The following is an 18,027-nucleotide window of genomic DNA, read 5'->3' on the forward strand; positions in this document are numbered from 1 at the left end:
AACATAGTTCTTGACTCAGTGGAAATGTGTTCCTCATGCCTTTAGTTGCTGCTGCTTCTCGTTTTATGACAAGCCATAAGAAATAACTGGCTATCCATGCCACCTCTTTAGATCTGGATTTTGACAATCAAGCTATCAGGCACACCTAATGATAAAAATATATATAGAGCTTTGAGTCTGCCCTTTCAACAACCGATTTTCTTTGACCAGCCTCTTTCGGCAATTGGCTTCAAATTGGATCAAACTAGCAGAATATCCATCTCTCATCCAATGTTATTAGCTGTGTGAGTGTATCCTTCCTCCACCACTCGAGTGCTTGCATACACTTGCATGTGGGACTACTTTAACAATAACAGCCTTCCTCTAGCCACACCTGCTGACTCCTTCCTTAGTGTCTGCTCTTATGTGCTAAAACTACTGGCATTATTAGCACATTAAATCCAGACCTTTCTAGTGTCAAACTGCGCTGGGACGGGTTGCGTAAACACCGCAAGTTTTACCCAAGCAAATGATGTTCAGGAACTTGTAGTGCACTAAATGAAAAGTACCATAAAAAAGAGCCAAATAACAGTTGCGTACCACCGGGCCACAGAGCTAAAAGACGTTGACTGGTCAAAACCGCCAAGGTTCGCTAAATAGTTACCTCAGAAAGCCACAGAAATCTTAGGACAATCGTATGATGGTAAACACAAGTCCTACATTACTTGTCGGAACAACATATGAATGTTTACACATTTTACGAACATTTTTGCTGCTTTTCATTTACTGTGTAGTTTTGTATGTTTCAAACAAACGTAACCTTTTTGTGCAGATCTGGGTTGCGGCACCTTTTGGAGGAAGAGGCCTGACATGGATATCTGTTACCATTTCAGTCTTTCTTCTTCCCTTTCCTGGAGTGAGGCACGTTCTGCTTGCCAGGCCCTAGGAGGAGACCTGCTCAGCATCACTGACTTACCAGAACAAAAATATGTCAGCGGTACGTAAGCACGTTTATGAATAAATCAAGCATTATCCTTGATATGTAATCAAATAAAATGAAACATTCGTCAAAACATTTTATATAACGATTGCCATGTGTGTCTTAGTAGATAACCTATTACATTTTTTAAATGGGGATTTTCTCAGGGCAAATCAGTGTTTTTCTTCTGATGGCGAGATGTGAAATGAGTTTCGCATTCCCTGATAATGAAATGTGTATCATCTGGTTTCCTATAAGTTCTGAACATGAATTGCACAATTATTCTTGCTTTGATTTAACAAAATAATGCTGTTACCTTCATCGATGTTGAGATTTCTCTGACCGCAGTCCTCTTATCATGAACTGGAATAGAACGTCTTTGGAATCTCAAAATACTCCAAACACTGCAATGCTGTCCGATTATGATGCTTTAAGACGTTTGCCCATTGAGAGCGAGGCCCTCGTTCATCTAGAATTGTATTTGCAACATACAAGCTGAAATTCTCTTTGTGGTGTAACTGAAACCTTTTAAGCCTGAACATTTGGGGCCAGGTGAATGACCTTTTTTTGCGGTTGTAAATGGGAAATTCGTCCATTTGCCACCGCAAAATAGGTCTGCCCTTTTTACAAACCCTATTTTGCAAGTCGGTAACCTACTGCCGCCTCGCAAAATAGGATTTGTGACTCGCCATTTTCAAATGGGTGGTAAGCCACTCGCAATCGAGAAGGGGTCCCCCAGGGGCCCCTCCTACTTTGTGACTGGCATTGAAAATATTTTTTAAGAGGAGGCAGTGGTCCCACGGACCACTGCCTAATCTTAAAAAATGAAACAGTAATGTTTCCTTTTTCTTTTTTTAAATGCATCCCATTGTCCTTTAAGGAAAACAGTCTGCAACAGACATGGTGGTCTGCTGAACCCAACAGACCACCATCCCTGGGAGTGCTAGCCATTCCCAAATTGCACCTGCCTCATGAATATTAATGGGGCCGGCAAGTTGCGACCCCATTAGGAATCGCAAACAGTGTCCGAGGTACTGTTGTAAATTCCAATTTGTGAGTCGCAAAACAACGCATTTTGCGACACCTGCCACCTTAGTTGGAGTGAAGATCCAATCCTTTTTAGGGTAGACAGGGGAATAAGAGGAGATTGTTGCTATCAGTGAAAATCAACTAATCCACTGTCTACAGTATCCTACCATTCCCAAGAACATTCTTACTTGTCTTTCAGTCTTTGGTGGCTGCATTCCTTGTATCATTTTGATCCTTTCTGCAGTGACTTGTCTGATTCCTTTGGCAATCTTATGACCTAAGTATTGCACTTCTTTTTGACAAAATTGTAATTTAGATGGAGACACTTTATGTCCTTCCACTGCCAAATCATTCAGTAATGCAACGATATCTGTTACACATGCATCTTTTGTCTTCAATGCCACTAGGGGATCATCAATGTACTGAACCAATACAGACTCTCCAGGCATACTCAAACTTTCTAGTTATTTCTTCAACAATTTATTAAAAATTGATGGACCTTCAGTATACCCTTGTGTAATTCGGCACCATGCCAAAATACGGTCTCCAAACTGGAGCGCAAATATTGGCTGGCTTTAATGGTGCAATGGAACAGTAAAGAACGCATTACAAAGATCAATCACGGTATACCATTCAGCATCATGTGGAATTTGATATAAAATCACTGCTTTATTTGGTACAATTGGACAACATGGGAAAACGATCTTAATAATTTTCCTCAAAATCCTGTACAATTCTAAAGGTTCCATTTGCCTTTTTCAATCCCATTATCGGTGAATTACAAGGACTGCTCTCTATCTCTCTCCGAATGCCTTGCTCAATCATTTTATTTATCACTGGAGTTATTCCTTCAATTATTTCTGCTGTCATTTTGTATTGAGGAATATTTAGGTAACTCACACCTTCTTTTATAGATATTTTTACAGGATTTACGTCTTTCATTAATCCAATATCTTCTCCTGTGAAATCCCACACCTTTTCTTTCACTACCTTTTTCAATTCATCAGGTATCTTGTCTCGATCTAACACAGGAAACAACTTATTTTTCTCTGCCTCAATCATTAGCATGGTCATTTTATACAAGCTATCTTTATCTGGGGCATTTCGCAAAACAGCCACATTAAAAGATCCTAATGCTACAGCTCCATAATTTTTGTATACCTAGCCCAATTTTCCAACCAAACGCCCATATGGTAACCATATTTTGACAACATATAGGAAGCAGGCGTTTTCGGTGGAGGAAGCAATTTTCCCTCTCTTGTTACTATCGCCTTATCCTTTACAAACACATTTTTCAATTTCTTAAACCATGAAGGTTTCTTCTTCGTAATAATAATCATTTTTTTCTGAAAATTCCCTGTCTTTCAAAAGATCGCATACTCCTCTATTGCTGTTCGGTAACACCAACCTATCACAGCGCGGTATACACTAGTGTACCAATTAGAACAAGATACGTCTCCTTAATGCTTAACCAATAGTTTCGCTGCTTTTCTTGATGCACCAATCAGCCCTTACCTTGTCTTGGTCACAAGGACCAATCCCTGCGCAACACTTTTGACGTCAGCTCCTGCTCCGGCTTCTGCTGCTTCGACCGACCCCTCCTTTACAAGGTTTATCGAGAAGCTGTGTTTACAAGATATACACCTGAATCAGTTAGTAACTTACACAAAACAACTCCATTTGTCTGTTTCGCTAAACAAAATGATAGATTTTCAATCGCACAAGTATTCTGTATTTCCAGTAGACAGCGCTTACCTCTTCCCTACCACAGAATTTTACACTTGTCAATAAAGTAGCACCACTTCCTCTACTTTACCCTTCTCTCAAGCTCAGGTTAAGCTCTATTCCTCTCCCAGCAGTAAGTTTTAAATCAGGATACGCAATGATCACTGTACTTGAAGGCTAAGATTTTATAGACTGCCCTCGCTATGCATTTATCCTTTCACACGTAAAGATCTCTAAACTTGTGATAAGCGTAAATACCACTGTAGTATACGACAACACTACCTTTTGAAACAGACTATGTGATGTGCGACTTCACTTGCCACACTTCCTCTGCCTGCAGACAGAGTGACCAGCTTCACACAATCCTCGGAAGCATTTTCAGGACTACATATAACATAATACGAACTTGACGGATGTTAGTCATAATACTGTACATCAAAACCCTTATATATCACTCTATACATAATCCTAGCTAATTCTATAGCAACCATCCTCTGCTACCAAGTAATCGGATGCAGCGCTCACCCAGAAATATCACCAACCCAGGGTCCAGGTCACTCCAGTGGGGCCCATAACACCGAAGTACTACACACCTAGTCACACACACACACTTTACCCCAGACCCTTGCAAATATACATATACAAAATAATGGGTTGAGTGTATTCTCTCCTATGACTGGATACCATTAAGCACAGATTTTTAACACCAACATTTGTTTTCATCAATAATTCTACTAACTAATCTATGCATCAATGTACCCCGCCAATTAGGTTGATGGACAAATTAGTTGAGTAAGTTGATGGTGATTGTCAAGACCAGCTTAACCTCACTACAACAATACATTGATTTGCATAATGAATTGGCTCAGAAAAATCAAGAACACCTGAAATCCTTTAAAAGATTTTATATAATTAATTTGCATAAAAGAAAATTAGCATTTATTCTGTCATTGTTAATTCTCACTGAGCATTGCTATTTATTCAGGAAATAAATCAAGTAAAACTGTTAATAAAATCATGAAGAGAAAATTCAGGTTCACATTAATTCCATTATTCTCTGAAATAAAAAACATCAATTAATCTTTAGTCATGTACCTGAAAGAGAATTCTTCATGAAAAGATCAGAGAACGATAGGTAAAAAACACATGCATTTAATTCTAAAGATTTCTACACTAAAACCTTCCTACCCAGCACTAAACCCCAACTATACTTACTAACCCAGGCCTCCTCGGCGAAACTCTCACCCAGGCTAGTGTCCCGTAACGAATCTCCAGCCTACAGTTGTTATCAGTGAGCATTCTGGCATAGTTCCAGGCTCCCAGCTTCTCTGCAAACAGCTGCAGTGCAATCAGCTTCTCTCTGCGATCAGATTCTGTGACATTAAACCCCAATTTTGCTCTGTTATTTATACTGTATTTGCTAGCTCTCTACCCTCAAATGTTTCAAGCCTTGCTGTTTCCCTTTCTCTGATTGGTCATGACATTGCAATTATTAGCTCTCAGGATGTTCATTAATAACTTCCTGATTAAAAAGATGACAGATAAAAATTTGACTGTCCACGCATTTCTTAACTTCCAGGATGTCAGTGAACAACTTTGTTTCACAAACTGATAAATACAAGTTTGACAGTTCCTGTTCATCATCAGGCCTTTAAATGTTCATTTTCAGTGATTCAGCTGTTTCCACGTGGTCATTTTTGAAAGGCTTTTGACTTTTATCCTGGGCAGACATTCAGCTGTTCCCGTGGTTATCATTTTGGCCCACAGCCACTCACCAGCGTTCATATCAAATGGCCTCGAATATAGTCAGCTAAAGTTGCAAAGTTTTCAGTGAAGCACAGAGCATGGACAAGCTTCTCTCAGCAAAATGATGTAAGCTTTTTCTACTGTTCAGAACCAGGAAAAGCGAAGCCATTTTGGAATTGGCAACCAGCCAAAACTACGATAAACACAAAAAGAAAATGTAAATACACAGAATATAAGTGTTTTCTGTCCTCCCACCCACCGTGCTAATATTTATCCTTTAAAACTGTTACCTAGCAGAAAAGCAACACACTGCAAGCCATTAAAAAATGAAGCAGAAAGGCAGCATGCAATTGCACAATGTACATTACAACATAAACATGCATTATTATACCACTTAAATGCACAAAATAGATTAAACATGCGTTTTACATCACTAATTAATATGTTAATCAAACCTGTTAGTGCAAATCATTTCCCACATGTAATGTGTGTGTTTTTATTAATACACAGCAATCAAAATTAATATATTACTTTGTTATGGGGTGATTAATCTGAATGGGGTACACACAAAATCTTCTGTACCTCCTGCCATCAGTTCCCACAAATTTACTTTTTGTGGACCTTCTCAATTCTAAGGCTAACCACATTTTACAGCACAATGAAATGCCTATTTTCACAACTCTTGGCTGGGTTTTTTTGGTGCAGGAAATTCTGTACTGGTGGCAAAGATTTCTGTACCTGTAAATGTGTTTATGCTGCCAGGAATTGTTTTTTCATTTCCTGGCAGGCATAAAAGAGGTGAACTGGGTCATAAACCTCATTTTTTTTAATTTTCTTTTATTCAGTTTTAAAGTGAGTTTATTGAAAACATAATAAAGCATGGGAATATGGAATAATATAGTACAAATAATTATGCAAAGTATAAGACAACTAAACAGGCCATCTATGAAAAGAAAAACTATACATGATCTGAAATTTAAAAATACCCAAATGAAGCCTTTATTTTTCCAGGAAATGGTAGAACCAAGAAAGGTATTACTGTCCGTGGAAGTATTATGAAGAATGGAGTCTAGGTGTAGAGAGATATTGGAGCTTGCGAAGGAAGGATAAATATTCTTTAAAAGAGAAGGGGAGGAGGAAAGCCTTTTCCACTTCAACCCATAATGGGCATACCAATGTGAAATTGGAGAACCGCCTAGAAGATTGACTCAATAAAAATGCTTTATAGTATTTGGGAAAGTCTAGAAATGTTACCCCTCCCTAGTGCCGACTTTAGATGAGTTCATTTAAGGAGGGACATGCAAGATTTATTATGACTCCAGAGGAAAGAAATAAGAATAGAGTTAATCTTCCGAAAGTGTTTAAGGAGTATGGACAACAATTAGATATGTTATACAATATAATGGGGCTCAGCATCATTTTAATGGTATCCAAACGACTCCACCAGGAAAGATGTAGAGAATGTTATCTAGTAGTCATAGTGGTTAATTTATGTATGCATCTTCCTAAATTTAGAGAAACTGAAGAGAAAATAGAGGGGGTAAACCACAAATTTAGATATTTAATGTGCTGAGCATTCCACATAAAATTGGACATAGCAAAATCTTCTTTAAAAGTTAATTTAATCAGGGGTAATTGTTGTGCCCTGTGACACAAGTAAACCCTGGTAGCCAAGAAAAGTTCATAAGTACCATTATTCTGTAGTTGGTCCAAATACTTCCAGTTGGTATACAAGTACATCAGATAGATAGTCCAGGTGAACACCTGAAGTAGATGTAGATTAGCATGTAGTCAAACCTTAGTCCAAGTAACAGCAAACCCCACCAGGAGCAACGTGCCTGCTGCTCAGCCCATCTCTAACTGTCAGCCCTCACTCATATAGACACCCAACATTGCGTGCATCACTAAATTCCCAACATTCTACATTAAACATGCACACTGTCTGAGCAGCAGGAAGATAGATAAACTACAAGATATAAGTAAACTATGCAGGGCATAACAGTAATGTTTCAAATTTCTCATTATTAAATTTATATCCAAAGACCTTACTATATGAGGCTTCTTGCAAAAAATCTGGCAGTAACAAAAGGGGTTGTGAAAGGAACATTAAGACATCATCTGCAAGCCATCAAGGGAAATCCACGAATATCTTGATTATGTCACAACCGGGAAAGAAAAGGCTCTAGTGCTAAATGAAAAAAAAATGGGACAACCTTGACGAATACCTCCTTCTAAAGAGAAATAAGAAGAAGTAATTCCATTAGCACAAATAGCTGCTCTTGGGGCAGAATACAGGAGAGAACTGAGGGAGATATTTTTTGGACCAAAGCCAAACCAGTGGAGAGTATGAAAGAAAAAGGGCTAGTAAACTCAAACAAATGCTTTCTTTGCATCTAACGCAATTACCGCAAAAGACTCAGATTTAAGAGAAGATTTAGAAAGAGTATAAAAAAATAAACAAGTGTTAACGGAGAGATAGCGTCCTTTGACAAATCCATATTGCTCCTTACCAAGCAAATTAGGAAGATAGGAATCAAGTCTCAGGGTTAAAGCTTTAAAAAATATTTGAAAGTCTTCCTTGAATAGAGAGATAGGCCTTTTATTTTTACAAAAATGAGGACCTTTACCTTCCTTAGGGATAAGGCAAATTAAAGCTTCCAAAAAGGAACCATGGGAGGAACCAGAGAGTTAGGAAGAGGTTATGAGATTTAGCAATTTGGGGAGAACTAACTTGGTAAAATTTGAATAAAATTCAGCAGTAAATCCATCAGAGCCACAGGCTTTGTCTTTTTTAGTATGTTTAGAGCAGTGTGTAATTCAGTTTGTGATACGTCAGTTTCCAACAATAAAAGGTCAATACATTTATCTTCAGGTCTGTGAATAGATGAATGATGTTGAGAAAGTTTCAAGTCAGAAGGTACATTATCAGGTGTTTATAAAGCTTCATAGTACTGAACAAATTCATCAAACATTCCTGAATCCTTACATCTTGATGTTTGAGTTTCATCAATAATTGATTCAATATTACATTTATTGTCAGTAACCTTAAGGTAATTCGTCCAACTTATTTTGGCCACCATAGAACTTTGCGCTAGACTTTAGCAAGAATAAGGAAGCATTATCTGTAAAATCCTTGTTAAATTGGAGTTTAGTGCAGATAAGTTCTGATAAACATTCTTTTGATTTAGATGTATGAAAAGAATGTCGCAGTCTCTTTATCTGTGCCAAAAAGTCAGTTGAATGAATACGTGATGCTTTTCTATTTTTAGAAACATATGTGATAATAAAATCACATTCTGTTGGTTTGAAGGTATCCCAAATAGCATGAAAAGGCAAGTTATCTGTTTGATTAAGGTGGAAATATTCTTGAAAAAACAACTCAAAAGAGGAGGTAAAATTGGGATTTTAAAACAGTGAATTAATAAAACGCCATCTGCGAGGAGTGTGAGTGCAAAAAGATAGATCCAATTAAAGGGAGAAAGGGGCATGATTGGATATTAGAATTGATCTGATATCTGCAGAACATACAAATTGTGAGACATTGTGTGATACAGAATCAGACCCTTCCAATCCCTCAGGCAAACCATAAAGGCGAAGATTATTCCTTCTGCTCCTGTTTTCCAGGTTCTCTACTTGCTGTTGAAGAGAGGAGACCTGGGTTTGAACAGAATGTATTTTGATGGTAGTGGAACAAAAGGATGCAATGCTCTGCTCTGTTGTATTAAGCCTTTCCTCCATTTGGCACCATTTATCAATAAGATGCTGAAGTTTAGAGCTGGTTTCCTCCATAAATGGCCTTAAGGCCATATGGGCCTTAAGGCAAATATCTCTTCCAACAAGAGCTCAATGAATACGGCTGGAGGAGATTGTGTAGGGGAGGGAGGATTATTTTTTAATCATTTGGTGGTCGCCTTCGGGGGTAGTGGTTAAAACAGGGGTTCTGCTAGAGCTGGATGAAGAACTATCTTTATGCATAAAAACTAAGAAAATGATGGAGTTCTAAATGAACTTATGAGTTGAAGGAGGAAGTGAGGAGTTCACTTTATTCAAATGTCTCATATAGGTACTGGAACATTGGATGGTGACCATAAAATTCACAGGTATCACCAAAAGCCCGCCCCTCAGTGCAAAAACAAACACTCTTGCATTATGTTTGAGGAGAGTATAAAAGAACTGCCCGTACAGATGGAAAATATGAGTAAAAAAACAACAACATGAAGAAAATGTAGAGAAAATCATTGAAGAATCAGACGAGAGGCAGTACACAAATAAAAACCAAGAAGCAGGAGCAGAGCAAGACAAAGACACCTTCATTATCAGCAGGTATTATGAAGCAAAAAATTGTTGTTGCCTCCTAAAATAATTCACTTCATCTTAAAAAGAGAACATTCCCTCAAGCAACTGCTGAGCAGACAAAATGGTGGCCGCCACAGTGAGTTGAGCCGAGCTGGCAATTAGAACGAAAGCTTTGCGGCTGATTAAAAAACCTCTAAGTGAAGAAAAACGTTTGTCAGACTTCACTGCATCTCCATCGCTCACGATGGACTGACAGAAAATGCAGGGAGACCTATAAAAGGGCTCAACTTCCACTCCGACTCCCGGAGGTCTACCCGGACACCGCTGTCTTCCGTGGTATCCAAGCTACCCCCCTTTAATTTACCTTTATGAATATAGCCTATTAGTATTGGGGAAAGAGAAGAACCCTGAAGAAAACTGCTAAAGGATAATCTCCATGGTCAATTTTTAAAGTTGGGATTTTGCTGATAGGAAATATTTGCCAAAGGTGTAGTTACAGTGCAATATTATTTCTATACAGAATAAGAGTATAGAATGTTTAAGGTTGTTGGTGGTCACACTTAAACAATGAGTATAAGAACACTTGGTGAGTTGCTAGCCTACGTTTATAGCAATTCTTTGAAGATCTATAGTAGGACTGTCTATTGTTAGAGATCCAAGGGATTGTTAGGTGAACTTGAAGGTGATTGGTATGTTTGTATTTCAACGTTCTAATAATGCAGTGAATGTTGGGAAAAGGAAATTGAGATCATTCTTGTTTTTTGGCTAGGAAGTGGTTGAACCTTTCAAAAGGTGTGCCCACTGCTAAACAGGAAAATACAGCGTATTATGGGGAATGCACTGCCCCCAGGGGGGCTGTGAGCTCGCGCTGAACTAGAGGCAGTGTATTCATGTGGAAAATTGAACAGCTGCTTTGAAGCCACTTTGTGTTTTCTCATTGCTGCGGCAATTCACCTGCACTTTTAAAGGGGATTAGAGATCCCCTTAAAGTCGGATGCAGTGAGTGACTTCACCTTCTTGCAGGGAGATGTCTGGAGGTCCATGGGAACCCCTTTCCCCCACCAGAGGGCTGCAATCCGTGGATGCACTGACAATGTGTCATCTGAGAGCTTCTTTGCCTCTGCGCCCGTGTATGTAACATGCAAATTAGGGAACACCCTCTAAAGGAAGTACTAGTATTGTATGTGCACCACTGCTTTCGGTATTACAGAAGGGAATGCACAAGCATCTGTGGCTCTTTCTGTAATAGCAAAGTACCCTGGTGTGCGCAAAGCAGGCGCAAATGCCCTTTGCACTCCTGGGGCACTTCTTTATAATATGCCCCAAGAAGCAATAGTTCCACAAAATATTTCATTCAAATTTTGTCAAACTCTAGAATTATTGATTACGCACATGATTTAGTAAAGGTAACTTGGGTGGAGGTATCAGGAGTCATACTTTTATGGGTATCATGATGGTCTTTAAACTTGGTTGGGAATGGTCAGAAAGAAGAGGTCTACATGGCTTAGTGCCTATTTATGATCTAGACAGGATAGTTGTTTGTCATTAGTTAAATTTGTATGTTTGACATTCATTCCTAAATTTTGAATCTGAAGCGATTGAGGATGATACTACAAAGCAAATTAATGAAGGATTAGTTAGAAATGGATTTGAGGTGTTATGAGTATTGAAGATTTTGAAGAGAGCAGCATTAATATTTTTTGCCTCAAATGTTTGTATGAAGGTGATCTGTTTTCACTTCATAGCTGCTTTGTGATATTCTCTAGCATGTAATTTTCAGGAATTATTTTCATAATCACTACCTTTGCACTTCTGTTTTCTTGTTTAGTTCCCTCCGTTGTCTGCAAAATATGAGCACAGTGTTTTAGTCACTAGTGGCAGATAAATTGAAGATTGCATTTATTTTGAGAAACCAAGTTTCTACTGCAAAAAAACATGGTGCTAGCATTACAACACTTACCTAATACGACATCAATGAAGGTACTATTACCACACACAGTAAATGTGCTCTTTCGGATTGCAAAAAAACCTATCTTCAAACAGAGCCAATATATCTAACAGCGTCTGTCAAAGTAAGTGTAAATAGTACAAGGAATAATAGCAAAGCACAGAAGATCAAAATATGTAAAAAGAACATTGTTATGGTTCAATACATTTTTATTGAGATTTTCATATGTTTTTCATTGAATAAAAACACTACTATCAACCAAAGAAAAAAAACCCTTCTACTCAAAATAAAGTACTGTGACATTACATGCATATCGCTTTCTTCAGAAAAAGGATAACACTGTCCACCACCATCCGGTAAATAACAGGAATCATCATTTATGGGGATTCGAAGAACTCCCATTTTTTTGACATGTCAATTCTCTAGCCTCATGGTCCAGGAAATCGAACAGTGACCTCTGCAGAGCTGCAAAGTGATGAATTGTATCCACACATTGTGATATAGTTTCTCCATCCTCAAAATACCAAAGTTTGAATGGGGGTTAGAGTGGCCCACTGGCTCAAAATTGCTTGTTTTGCTATCAGTAGGAATAAAGGTACCAAATCCTTAGTTCCCTTCATGTTCCCACATTGGGTCTTAAGCATTCATCCCAAAAGTATACTGGGCAGAAACCGAGGAGCTATTGTGCCCATGATCAGCAAGATGACTCCCAATCTCTTGGGCAATAATTTCTCAAAATATCACACTCCATTCTATAGGAGAGATACTTTACTTATTCCCACAATCCCTTCAGCATTTCTTGACATTAAGCATGTGTAGCCTAATAGGTGTGAAGAGTCATCTATGGAGAAGGTTTAATGCTGTCTCAATCCTTTTTACATAGCTGGCAGCATGGCACCTCTGGTCGCATTGCACAATATCAGAGTCCATTGTTCTTCCTAGAAAGTGACACCTCCTCCGATGCTGTCTGGTATCTGTACTTAAGTCCATATCTGTCATCTGTATACAGTAGGACCTTATTCATCTTCGACATTAAATGTTCATCATGGCCAGCTGACTGCAAGAGCTTTTCAAATTTGATCAATGCTCTAGAGGCCCCTTCCTCGTCTGTTGCACCTCCAAAGCTGGGGACACAAGATGCAGTTTTGCCAAGTTACCATGTCCATGGGCCCTGTTCACAGAAGGACGTATGGGTCATAAAGTTATGAGTGCAGAGTCTCCACATTTGGAATTAGAGAAAAAACAGCATTCTAGGTAGAACTCTAATTTTAATGGAGTCTATGCACCCCATCCCAGAAGGCTGTGAATTGCGACATTCCTGAAGTTCCAGCTCCATCTCTTTCCCCTGCAGTAAAGGGGAATAGCTTACAGGTAAGAGACACTGACACCTAGAGATTAGGTTCACATCTAAGCATTTTAATGAGAAAGGATTCCCTCTAAAAGGCAATCTTAATATTATGTCTGTGAAGGTTTAAGGCCTCTGACTTGATCTAGTTTTTATATAGCAGGATACCTCTTGAAACTAGTGCAACTCAAGAAACAAAGCTGGAATGGAGCAGTCATAGGGGCGATATGGAATAGGATATCATCATCAAAAACCACTAACTTACAAGTGTTTTTGCAAAACAGCATGTCTTATGTTTCTTTGTTTCATTTGAACCTTTAGGCCAATAGTTCCAAGTAGAGTGCAAACTGTTGCAATGAGAGGGAGAAGCCCTGCTTTATGCCAGTCTCTAAATTTTTGTAGAAATTCTGACATTGAACTTGGCCCAGATGGTTGAGGTTTTATTTATATTTTTTTATTATAATGTGGTGCATTACATCATAGACTGTCAGAGCTCTTTACAATGAAACACATTACGCTGACATAGGGTGTCAGGAGTGTACTAAACTGTGCATGAGCAATCAGAGAAATAAAACATGTAAGTAGCATTGTTTAAGATTAAAGGGAATGGAGCAGAAACACTGATTGAAATAAGGAGATGAAAAAAATTATTTTACAGGAGAGAATCAAGTCTGTTCATTTTGGTGAGAGAAAGATATAGGTGTTGAAATCTTTAGCTGTAGGTTAAAGACAATAGTTTTTAGTCTATTCCTGATGGTGCCAATCTCTTTAGTCATCTGATGTCCTCAGCAAGAGAGTTCGATAGTAGATGGGCAGCACAAGCAAAGTATCTAGGGTCAAATAGACAAATGTGTAATTTACAGGGTCATAAATTCCAAATGTTAAGAAATCACATTTTGCAATTCAGTACATGAAATATACTATCAAGTACATGGTCCAAACAGCAATTTTCTAAGATTTGTTTCCCAAAAGACTGATTAGCTAAAAACAATTAATTTGTGTTTGCAAAACATACCAGCAGTGATGTCATCACAATCAGAAAATACATTGGTGCACTTACATTGAACAGCACAGGAGCTGTCAGGCTACAAATGCTTGGTATACCATCCAGTAGGGTCTGCTAAAATGGCAGGTCAGGAAGTTCAGCATGAGAACTCAGGAAGAAAAAGAAAACAGAATGTATCTGATGAAGACATTGAAATCCTTTTTATGATACGTTATGTTATGTTATGTTAGGAGAATTTGTTAAGCGCATGGTGACCCAAAGGCATCCTAGTGCTGACTGAGCAACACTGGCTGTGGGTGCAGGCTCCATGGGGGTTAGTTCACAAATAGAATGATTTTTAACTGTTTTCTGAAAGATAATTCATTACTAATTGTCCACAAGGTAAGGGGCAGAGTTTTCCAAAGTTTTGCCACATTGTACATGAAGGATCGTCCTCCCTTTCTAGCCCTCTTCACGGGTGGAACTACAGCCCGTAGTGTGTTGGAGGATATGAGAGCTCTGTCAGAATTGTAGGGCACAATCAGCTTTCGGGAAATGGAGGGGCTTTGATTTTTGAGTACTCTGTGTGAGATGCACAGTGCCTTGAAATTGTTCCTCTGCATTACGTGGAGTCAATGGAGGTCTGCCAGGGTCTAATGTGCCGAAAGGTGTCTTGAAATATTTAGCAGGGTCCTTGCTGCTACATTCTGTACCACCTGAAGGCTTTTGAAGCCCCCAAGTAGAGGGAGTTTCTGTAGTCCAGGTGGGAGAGAATTAAAGCCTGGACTACTAGCCTCCTGGATTGAGGGGGGATCAGGTGCAGAATATTTTGCGGCATTCTGAGGAACCTGTAGCAGCAGGCTGAAAGTTTAGTTGCTTGGGTCTCCGTATAAAGGGTTGTATCAAGTCATACCACCAAACTTTATAACAACCATTTTGGTGGCATGAGCGGGCCTACACAGTCGGGCTGGCTAAGGGACCAGTGAGGGTTTGTATTGTTCTCTAATATCATCAGCTCAGTTTTATTTCCATTGAGCTTGAGATCAGCTAGCTACCATCTTGAAGCAAAGCCAAAAGGTGAGAGCTACATGTTCGCAGTCCAGGATAAGAGAGAATGCCAACTGGGTGTCATCTGCATAAGACACAAATGCGATGCCAAAAGGAGGTGCAATGTTTTCCAGAGGCCGCATGTATAGGTTGAACAACGTGGGACTCAGGGATGACCCCTGTGGGACACCCCATCTCAACAGGAAAATGTCTGAGGCGCATGGTTTATCGAAAACCTGAAAAGATCTATCCCCCCAGAAATGAGCTGACGCAATGAAGGGCCAGGCCTGATACTCCTGCATTCTGAATTCTCTTAATGAGGGTCCAATGATCCACTGAGTTGAAGGCAGAACTTAGGTCCAGGAGGAGGATGGCTACAGTACCTCCTAGAACCAGTTTTATTTTTGCCTCCTCCATGACCACCAAAAGGGTGGTTTTAATTCTATGATTGGGCCAGAACCCTGTCTGTGTAAGATGCAAGATGTTAGTGGCTTCTATGAATTCAGAGAGATGCGAGTTGGCACATTTTTTCAAGCCCCTTACTCAGTCCCAGGAGTAGAGAGGAAGGTCACAAATTCTCAGGGCTGCATAGGTTGAGTCTGGGTTTATTTAATATAGCTTTTACCATAGCATGCTTACACACTACAGGTACTATTTCCTTCTCAAGGGAGAAGTTGACCATATCTGCAAAGACTGGAAGAAGGATATTAGCTGCTTTAAGGACAATGAGGGAGCCGGGCAAAGTGGGGAACGCAATTTAACTTTCATGAAGAGAATAGCAAGATTCTCATGTGAGTTGCATGGAATTCCATTGAGTTTCAGTTCACAATCTTCCTCCAGATCGTTGGAGAGTTAATGAGGTAGATCTAGAGTGGTAGCAACTCACCTTCTCTCTGTATTTTACTTTATCTGTCATTGTTTGTTTTTTTATTTCAGTACGTGGGGGACATACCAGCGATCAGATTTATCTTCGGTTTTTATGGTTTGGGTGGTTAGAGGAATGGTCTGGTCCAGAGAATATTTGATCCATTCAAAAATCTTGGTGTGCTCATCTTGAGGGTCATGCAATTTGAAAAGAAGGGGACCCCTACTATTAATGCATTCACTACTTGTAGGGAATAATATAAACTCTTTTTTGCAAAGCAGACAGTAGTGAGCTAAATTAATTAGCCAACAAACCCAAGGAAACCATACAGCTGAATAAATTGTGACATGTAATAGAAACTAAACAAAACTAATTATTTATGTATAAATTGATTTTTTTGCTTTATTTAAATTATTTTCTTCCTTTTTGGTAAACATTTCCTATATATAAATATACATATATTGCATTAAAAAGTCAGTGATAAACATATTTATAGTCCAAAATATATGTGAAGACATACTATACTACAAATAGGAAAAGGAGAAAAATAGACAACACAAATGACACCGATGTTAAGTGGGGCTAATGGAGTAAGCAAAGCGGTGGATGGAAACTCTACGCGCGTTTCGGCAATTGCCTTCTTCAGGAGTCCGTCATTTGCAATAGGACATAGGACACAACACTGAAAAACAATTAGAAACATGTCACAAACTAGTGTAATAGTGGAGTTGTGCAATTATTATATATACAGTCTAACCATCTTGGGCTTAGGTCTAGTTTATATTGAAAAACACAAAACAAAATTACCATGTTCAATGTACTCATGATATTTACATATGATACACACTGGAGCAGCTATATATACACGGGAGAGTGTTACTGTAGAACTAATAGGGTGAAAAATTATATGATACATTGGTACTTTGCTATATTAACATAAAGTAATCTAATACCTGGTTGACTTAACATATATACAATTTAAATCAGCTTCATTTTCAAATTTTCTTCCTTCTTTTAAAAGAGAGAGATATACCATAATCTGTTATATGATACATCGATGTTTTAAACATACATTACTTTAAGGACATGAAGTGATATAATATCTGGTTGGCTTAATGCTCTATACTTATATACAAATTTACATCAACTTTATTTTGAGATTATTTTCCTTCTTTCTAAAGAGACAGATTCCATAAATGAAAAAGATAGCAAAGAAAACGAGAAAAGAAGGAAGAGAAAAAAAGAGAAAAAATCAGACGTTAGTGGCTACAAAGTACTGTATAAGAGTTATTGCATTTGGTTATGCTCTTCTTACCCCATGTTAAATGAATAAACAACTATGAGCTTTGAAACAAAGGTTAGGTTGGAGATATCTTTGTATTAACTACTTACATAGAAATGTAGAGGCACACTATTTTCGTGGTTATATTCAAGATAGATAAATCAGCTAGGGGTTATTACTCCCATTACGTACTGGTTTAAAGAAAGAAAAAAACACATAGTATAATAAACTTTTGGTCGAGATGGAGTAGACACTTTATAGAGAAAGTTCTTTTATCAGTGTGATATTTCAATTACCGATATACAATTTAGTTACCTGTTCGTCCCATATTTTTAGTCAGTATAATGCACTAGCCTATTCAGATCCACTTACTAGACTACATCTTGCTTATATATGTCATAATGAGCCTACTAGTTTAATTTCAAGAAAGAACTGACTGTAAAAGACAGTGGCTATAATATAACATATTAATATATACACTCCAAACTAACATAAGAGGACATAATATTATGAATTATGTTTTTTTGTACCTTATTATCATGTAGTTCATTTTTTATGCGCTTCTTTGAGGACTTGCTGACAATTTGGAGGTGATAAATAAGAGCCAGGCGCTTTAAAGAATAAAGAGATTTGTATATAAGATTAGCAGTAAGGGGAAAAGGGGAATGTCAACATATAGGCATTCTAGTTATAGATAAGTAGTTACCCTATATTGATTACCTTATTTTTAAGTAGCTGTGCCTTGATGTTGTACGATATCTATAAAGGATCAAAATTGGTAATATGTTGGAAACTACGACG

At 38.3% G+C, this 18,027-nt stretch overlaps 1 protein-coding gene across 1 annotated transcript in view; it reads left to right on the forward strand.

The window, feature by feature from the left end:
- The first annotated feature begins 821 nt into the window (after positions 1-821).
- The window catches only part of PLA2R1 (phospholipase A2 receptor 1), a 1,083,903-nt gene continuing 1,066,697 nt past the window's right edge, over positions 822-18,027 (forward strand). Inside the window, exon 1 of the mRNA XM_086956636.1 lies at positions 822-976. Within this exon, the coding sequence (XP_086812762.1) occupies positions 850-976 (127 nt within the window). The 5' untranslated portion in view covers positions 822-849. The remainder of the gene's footprint in view (positions 977-18,027) is intronic.

The sequence above is a fragment of the Lissotriton vulgaris genome, chromosome 2_1 (assembly GCF_964263255.1).
Source record: "Lissotriton vulgaris chromosome 2_1, aLisVul1.2, whole genome shotgun sequence".
Classification (NCBI taxonomy): domain Eukaryota; kingdom Metazoa; phylum Chordata; class Amphibia; order Caudata; family Salamandridae; genus Lissotriton; species Lissotriton vulgaris.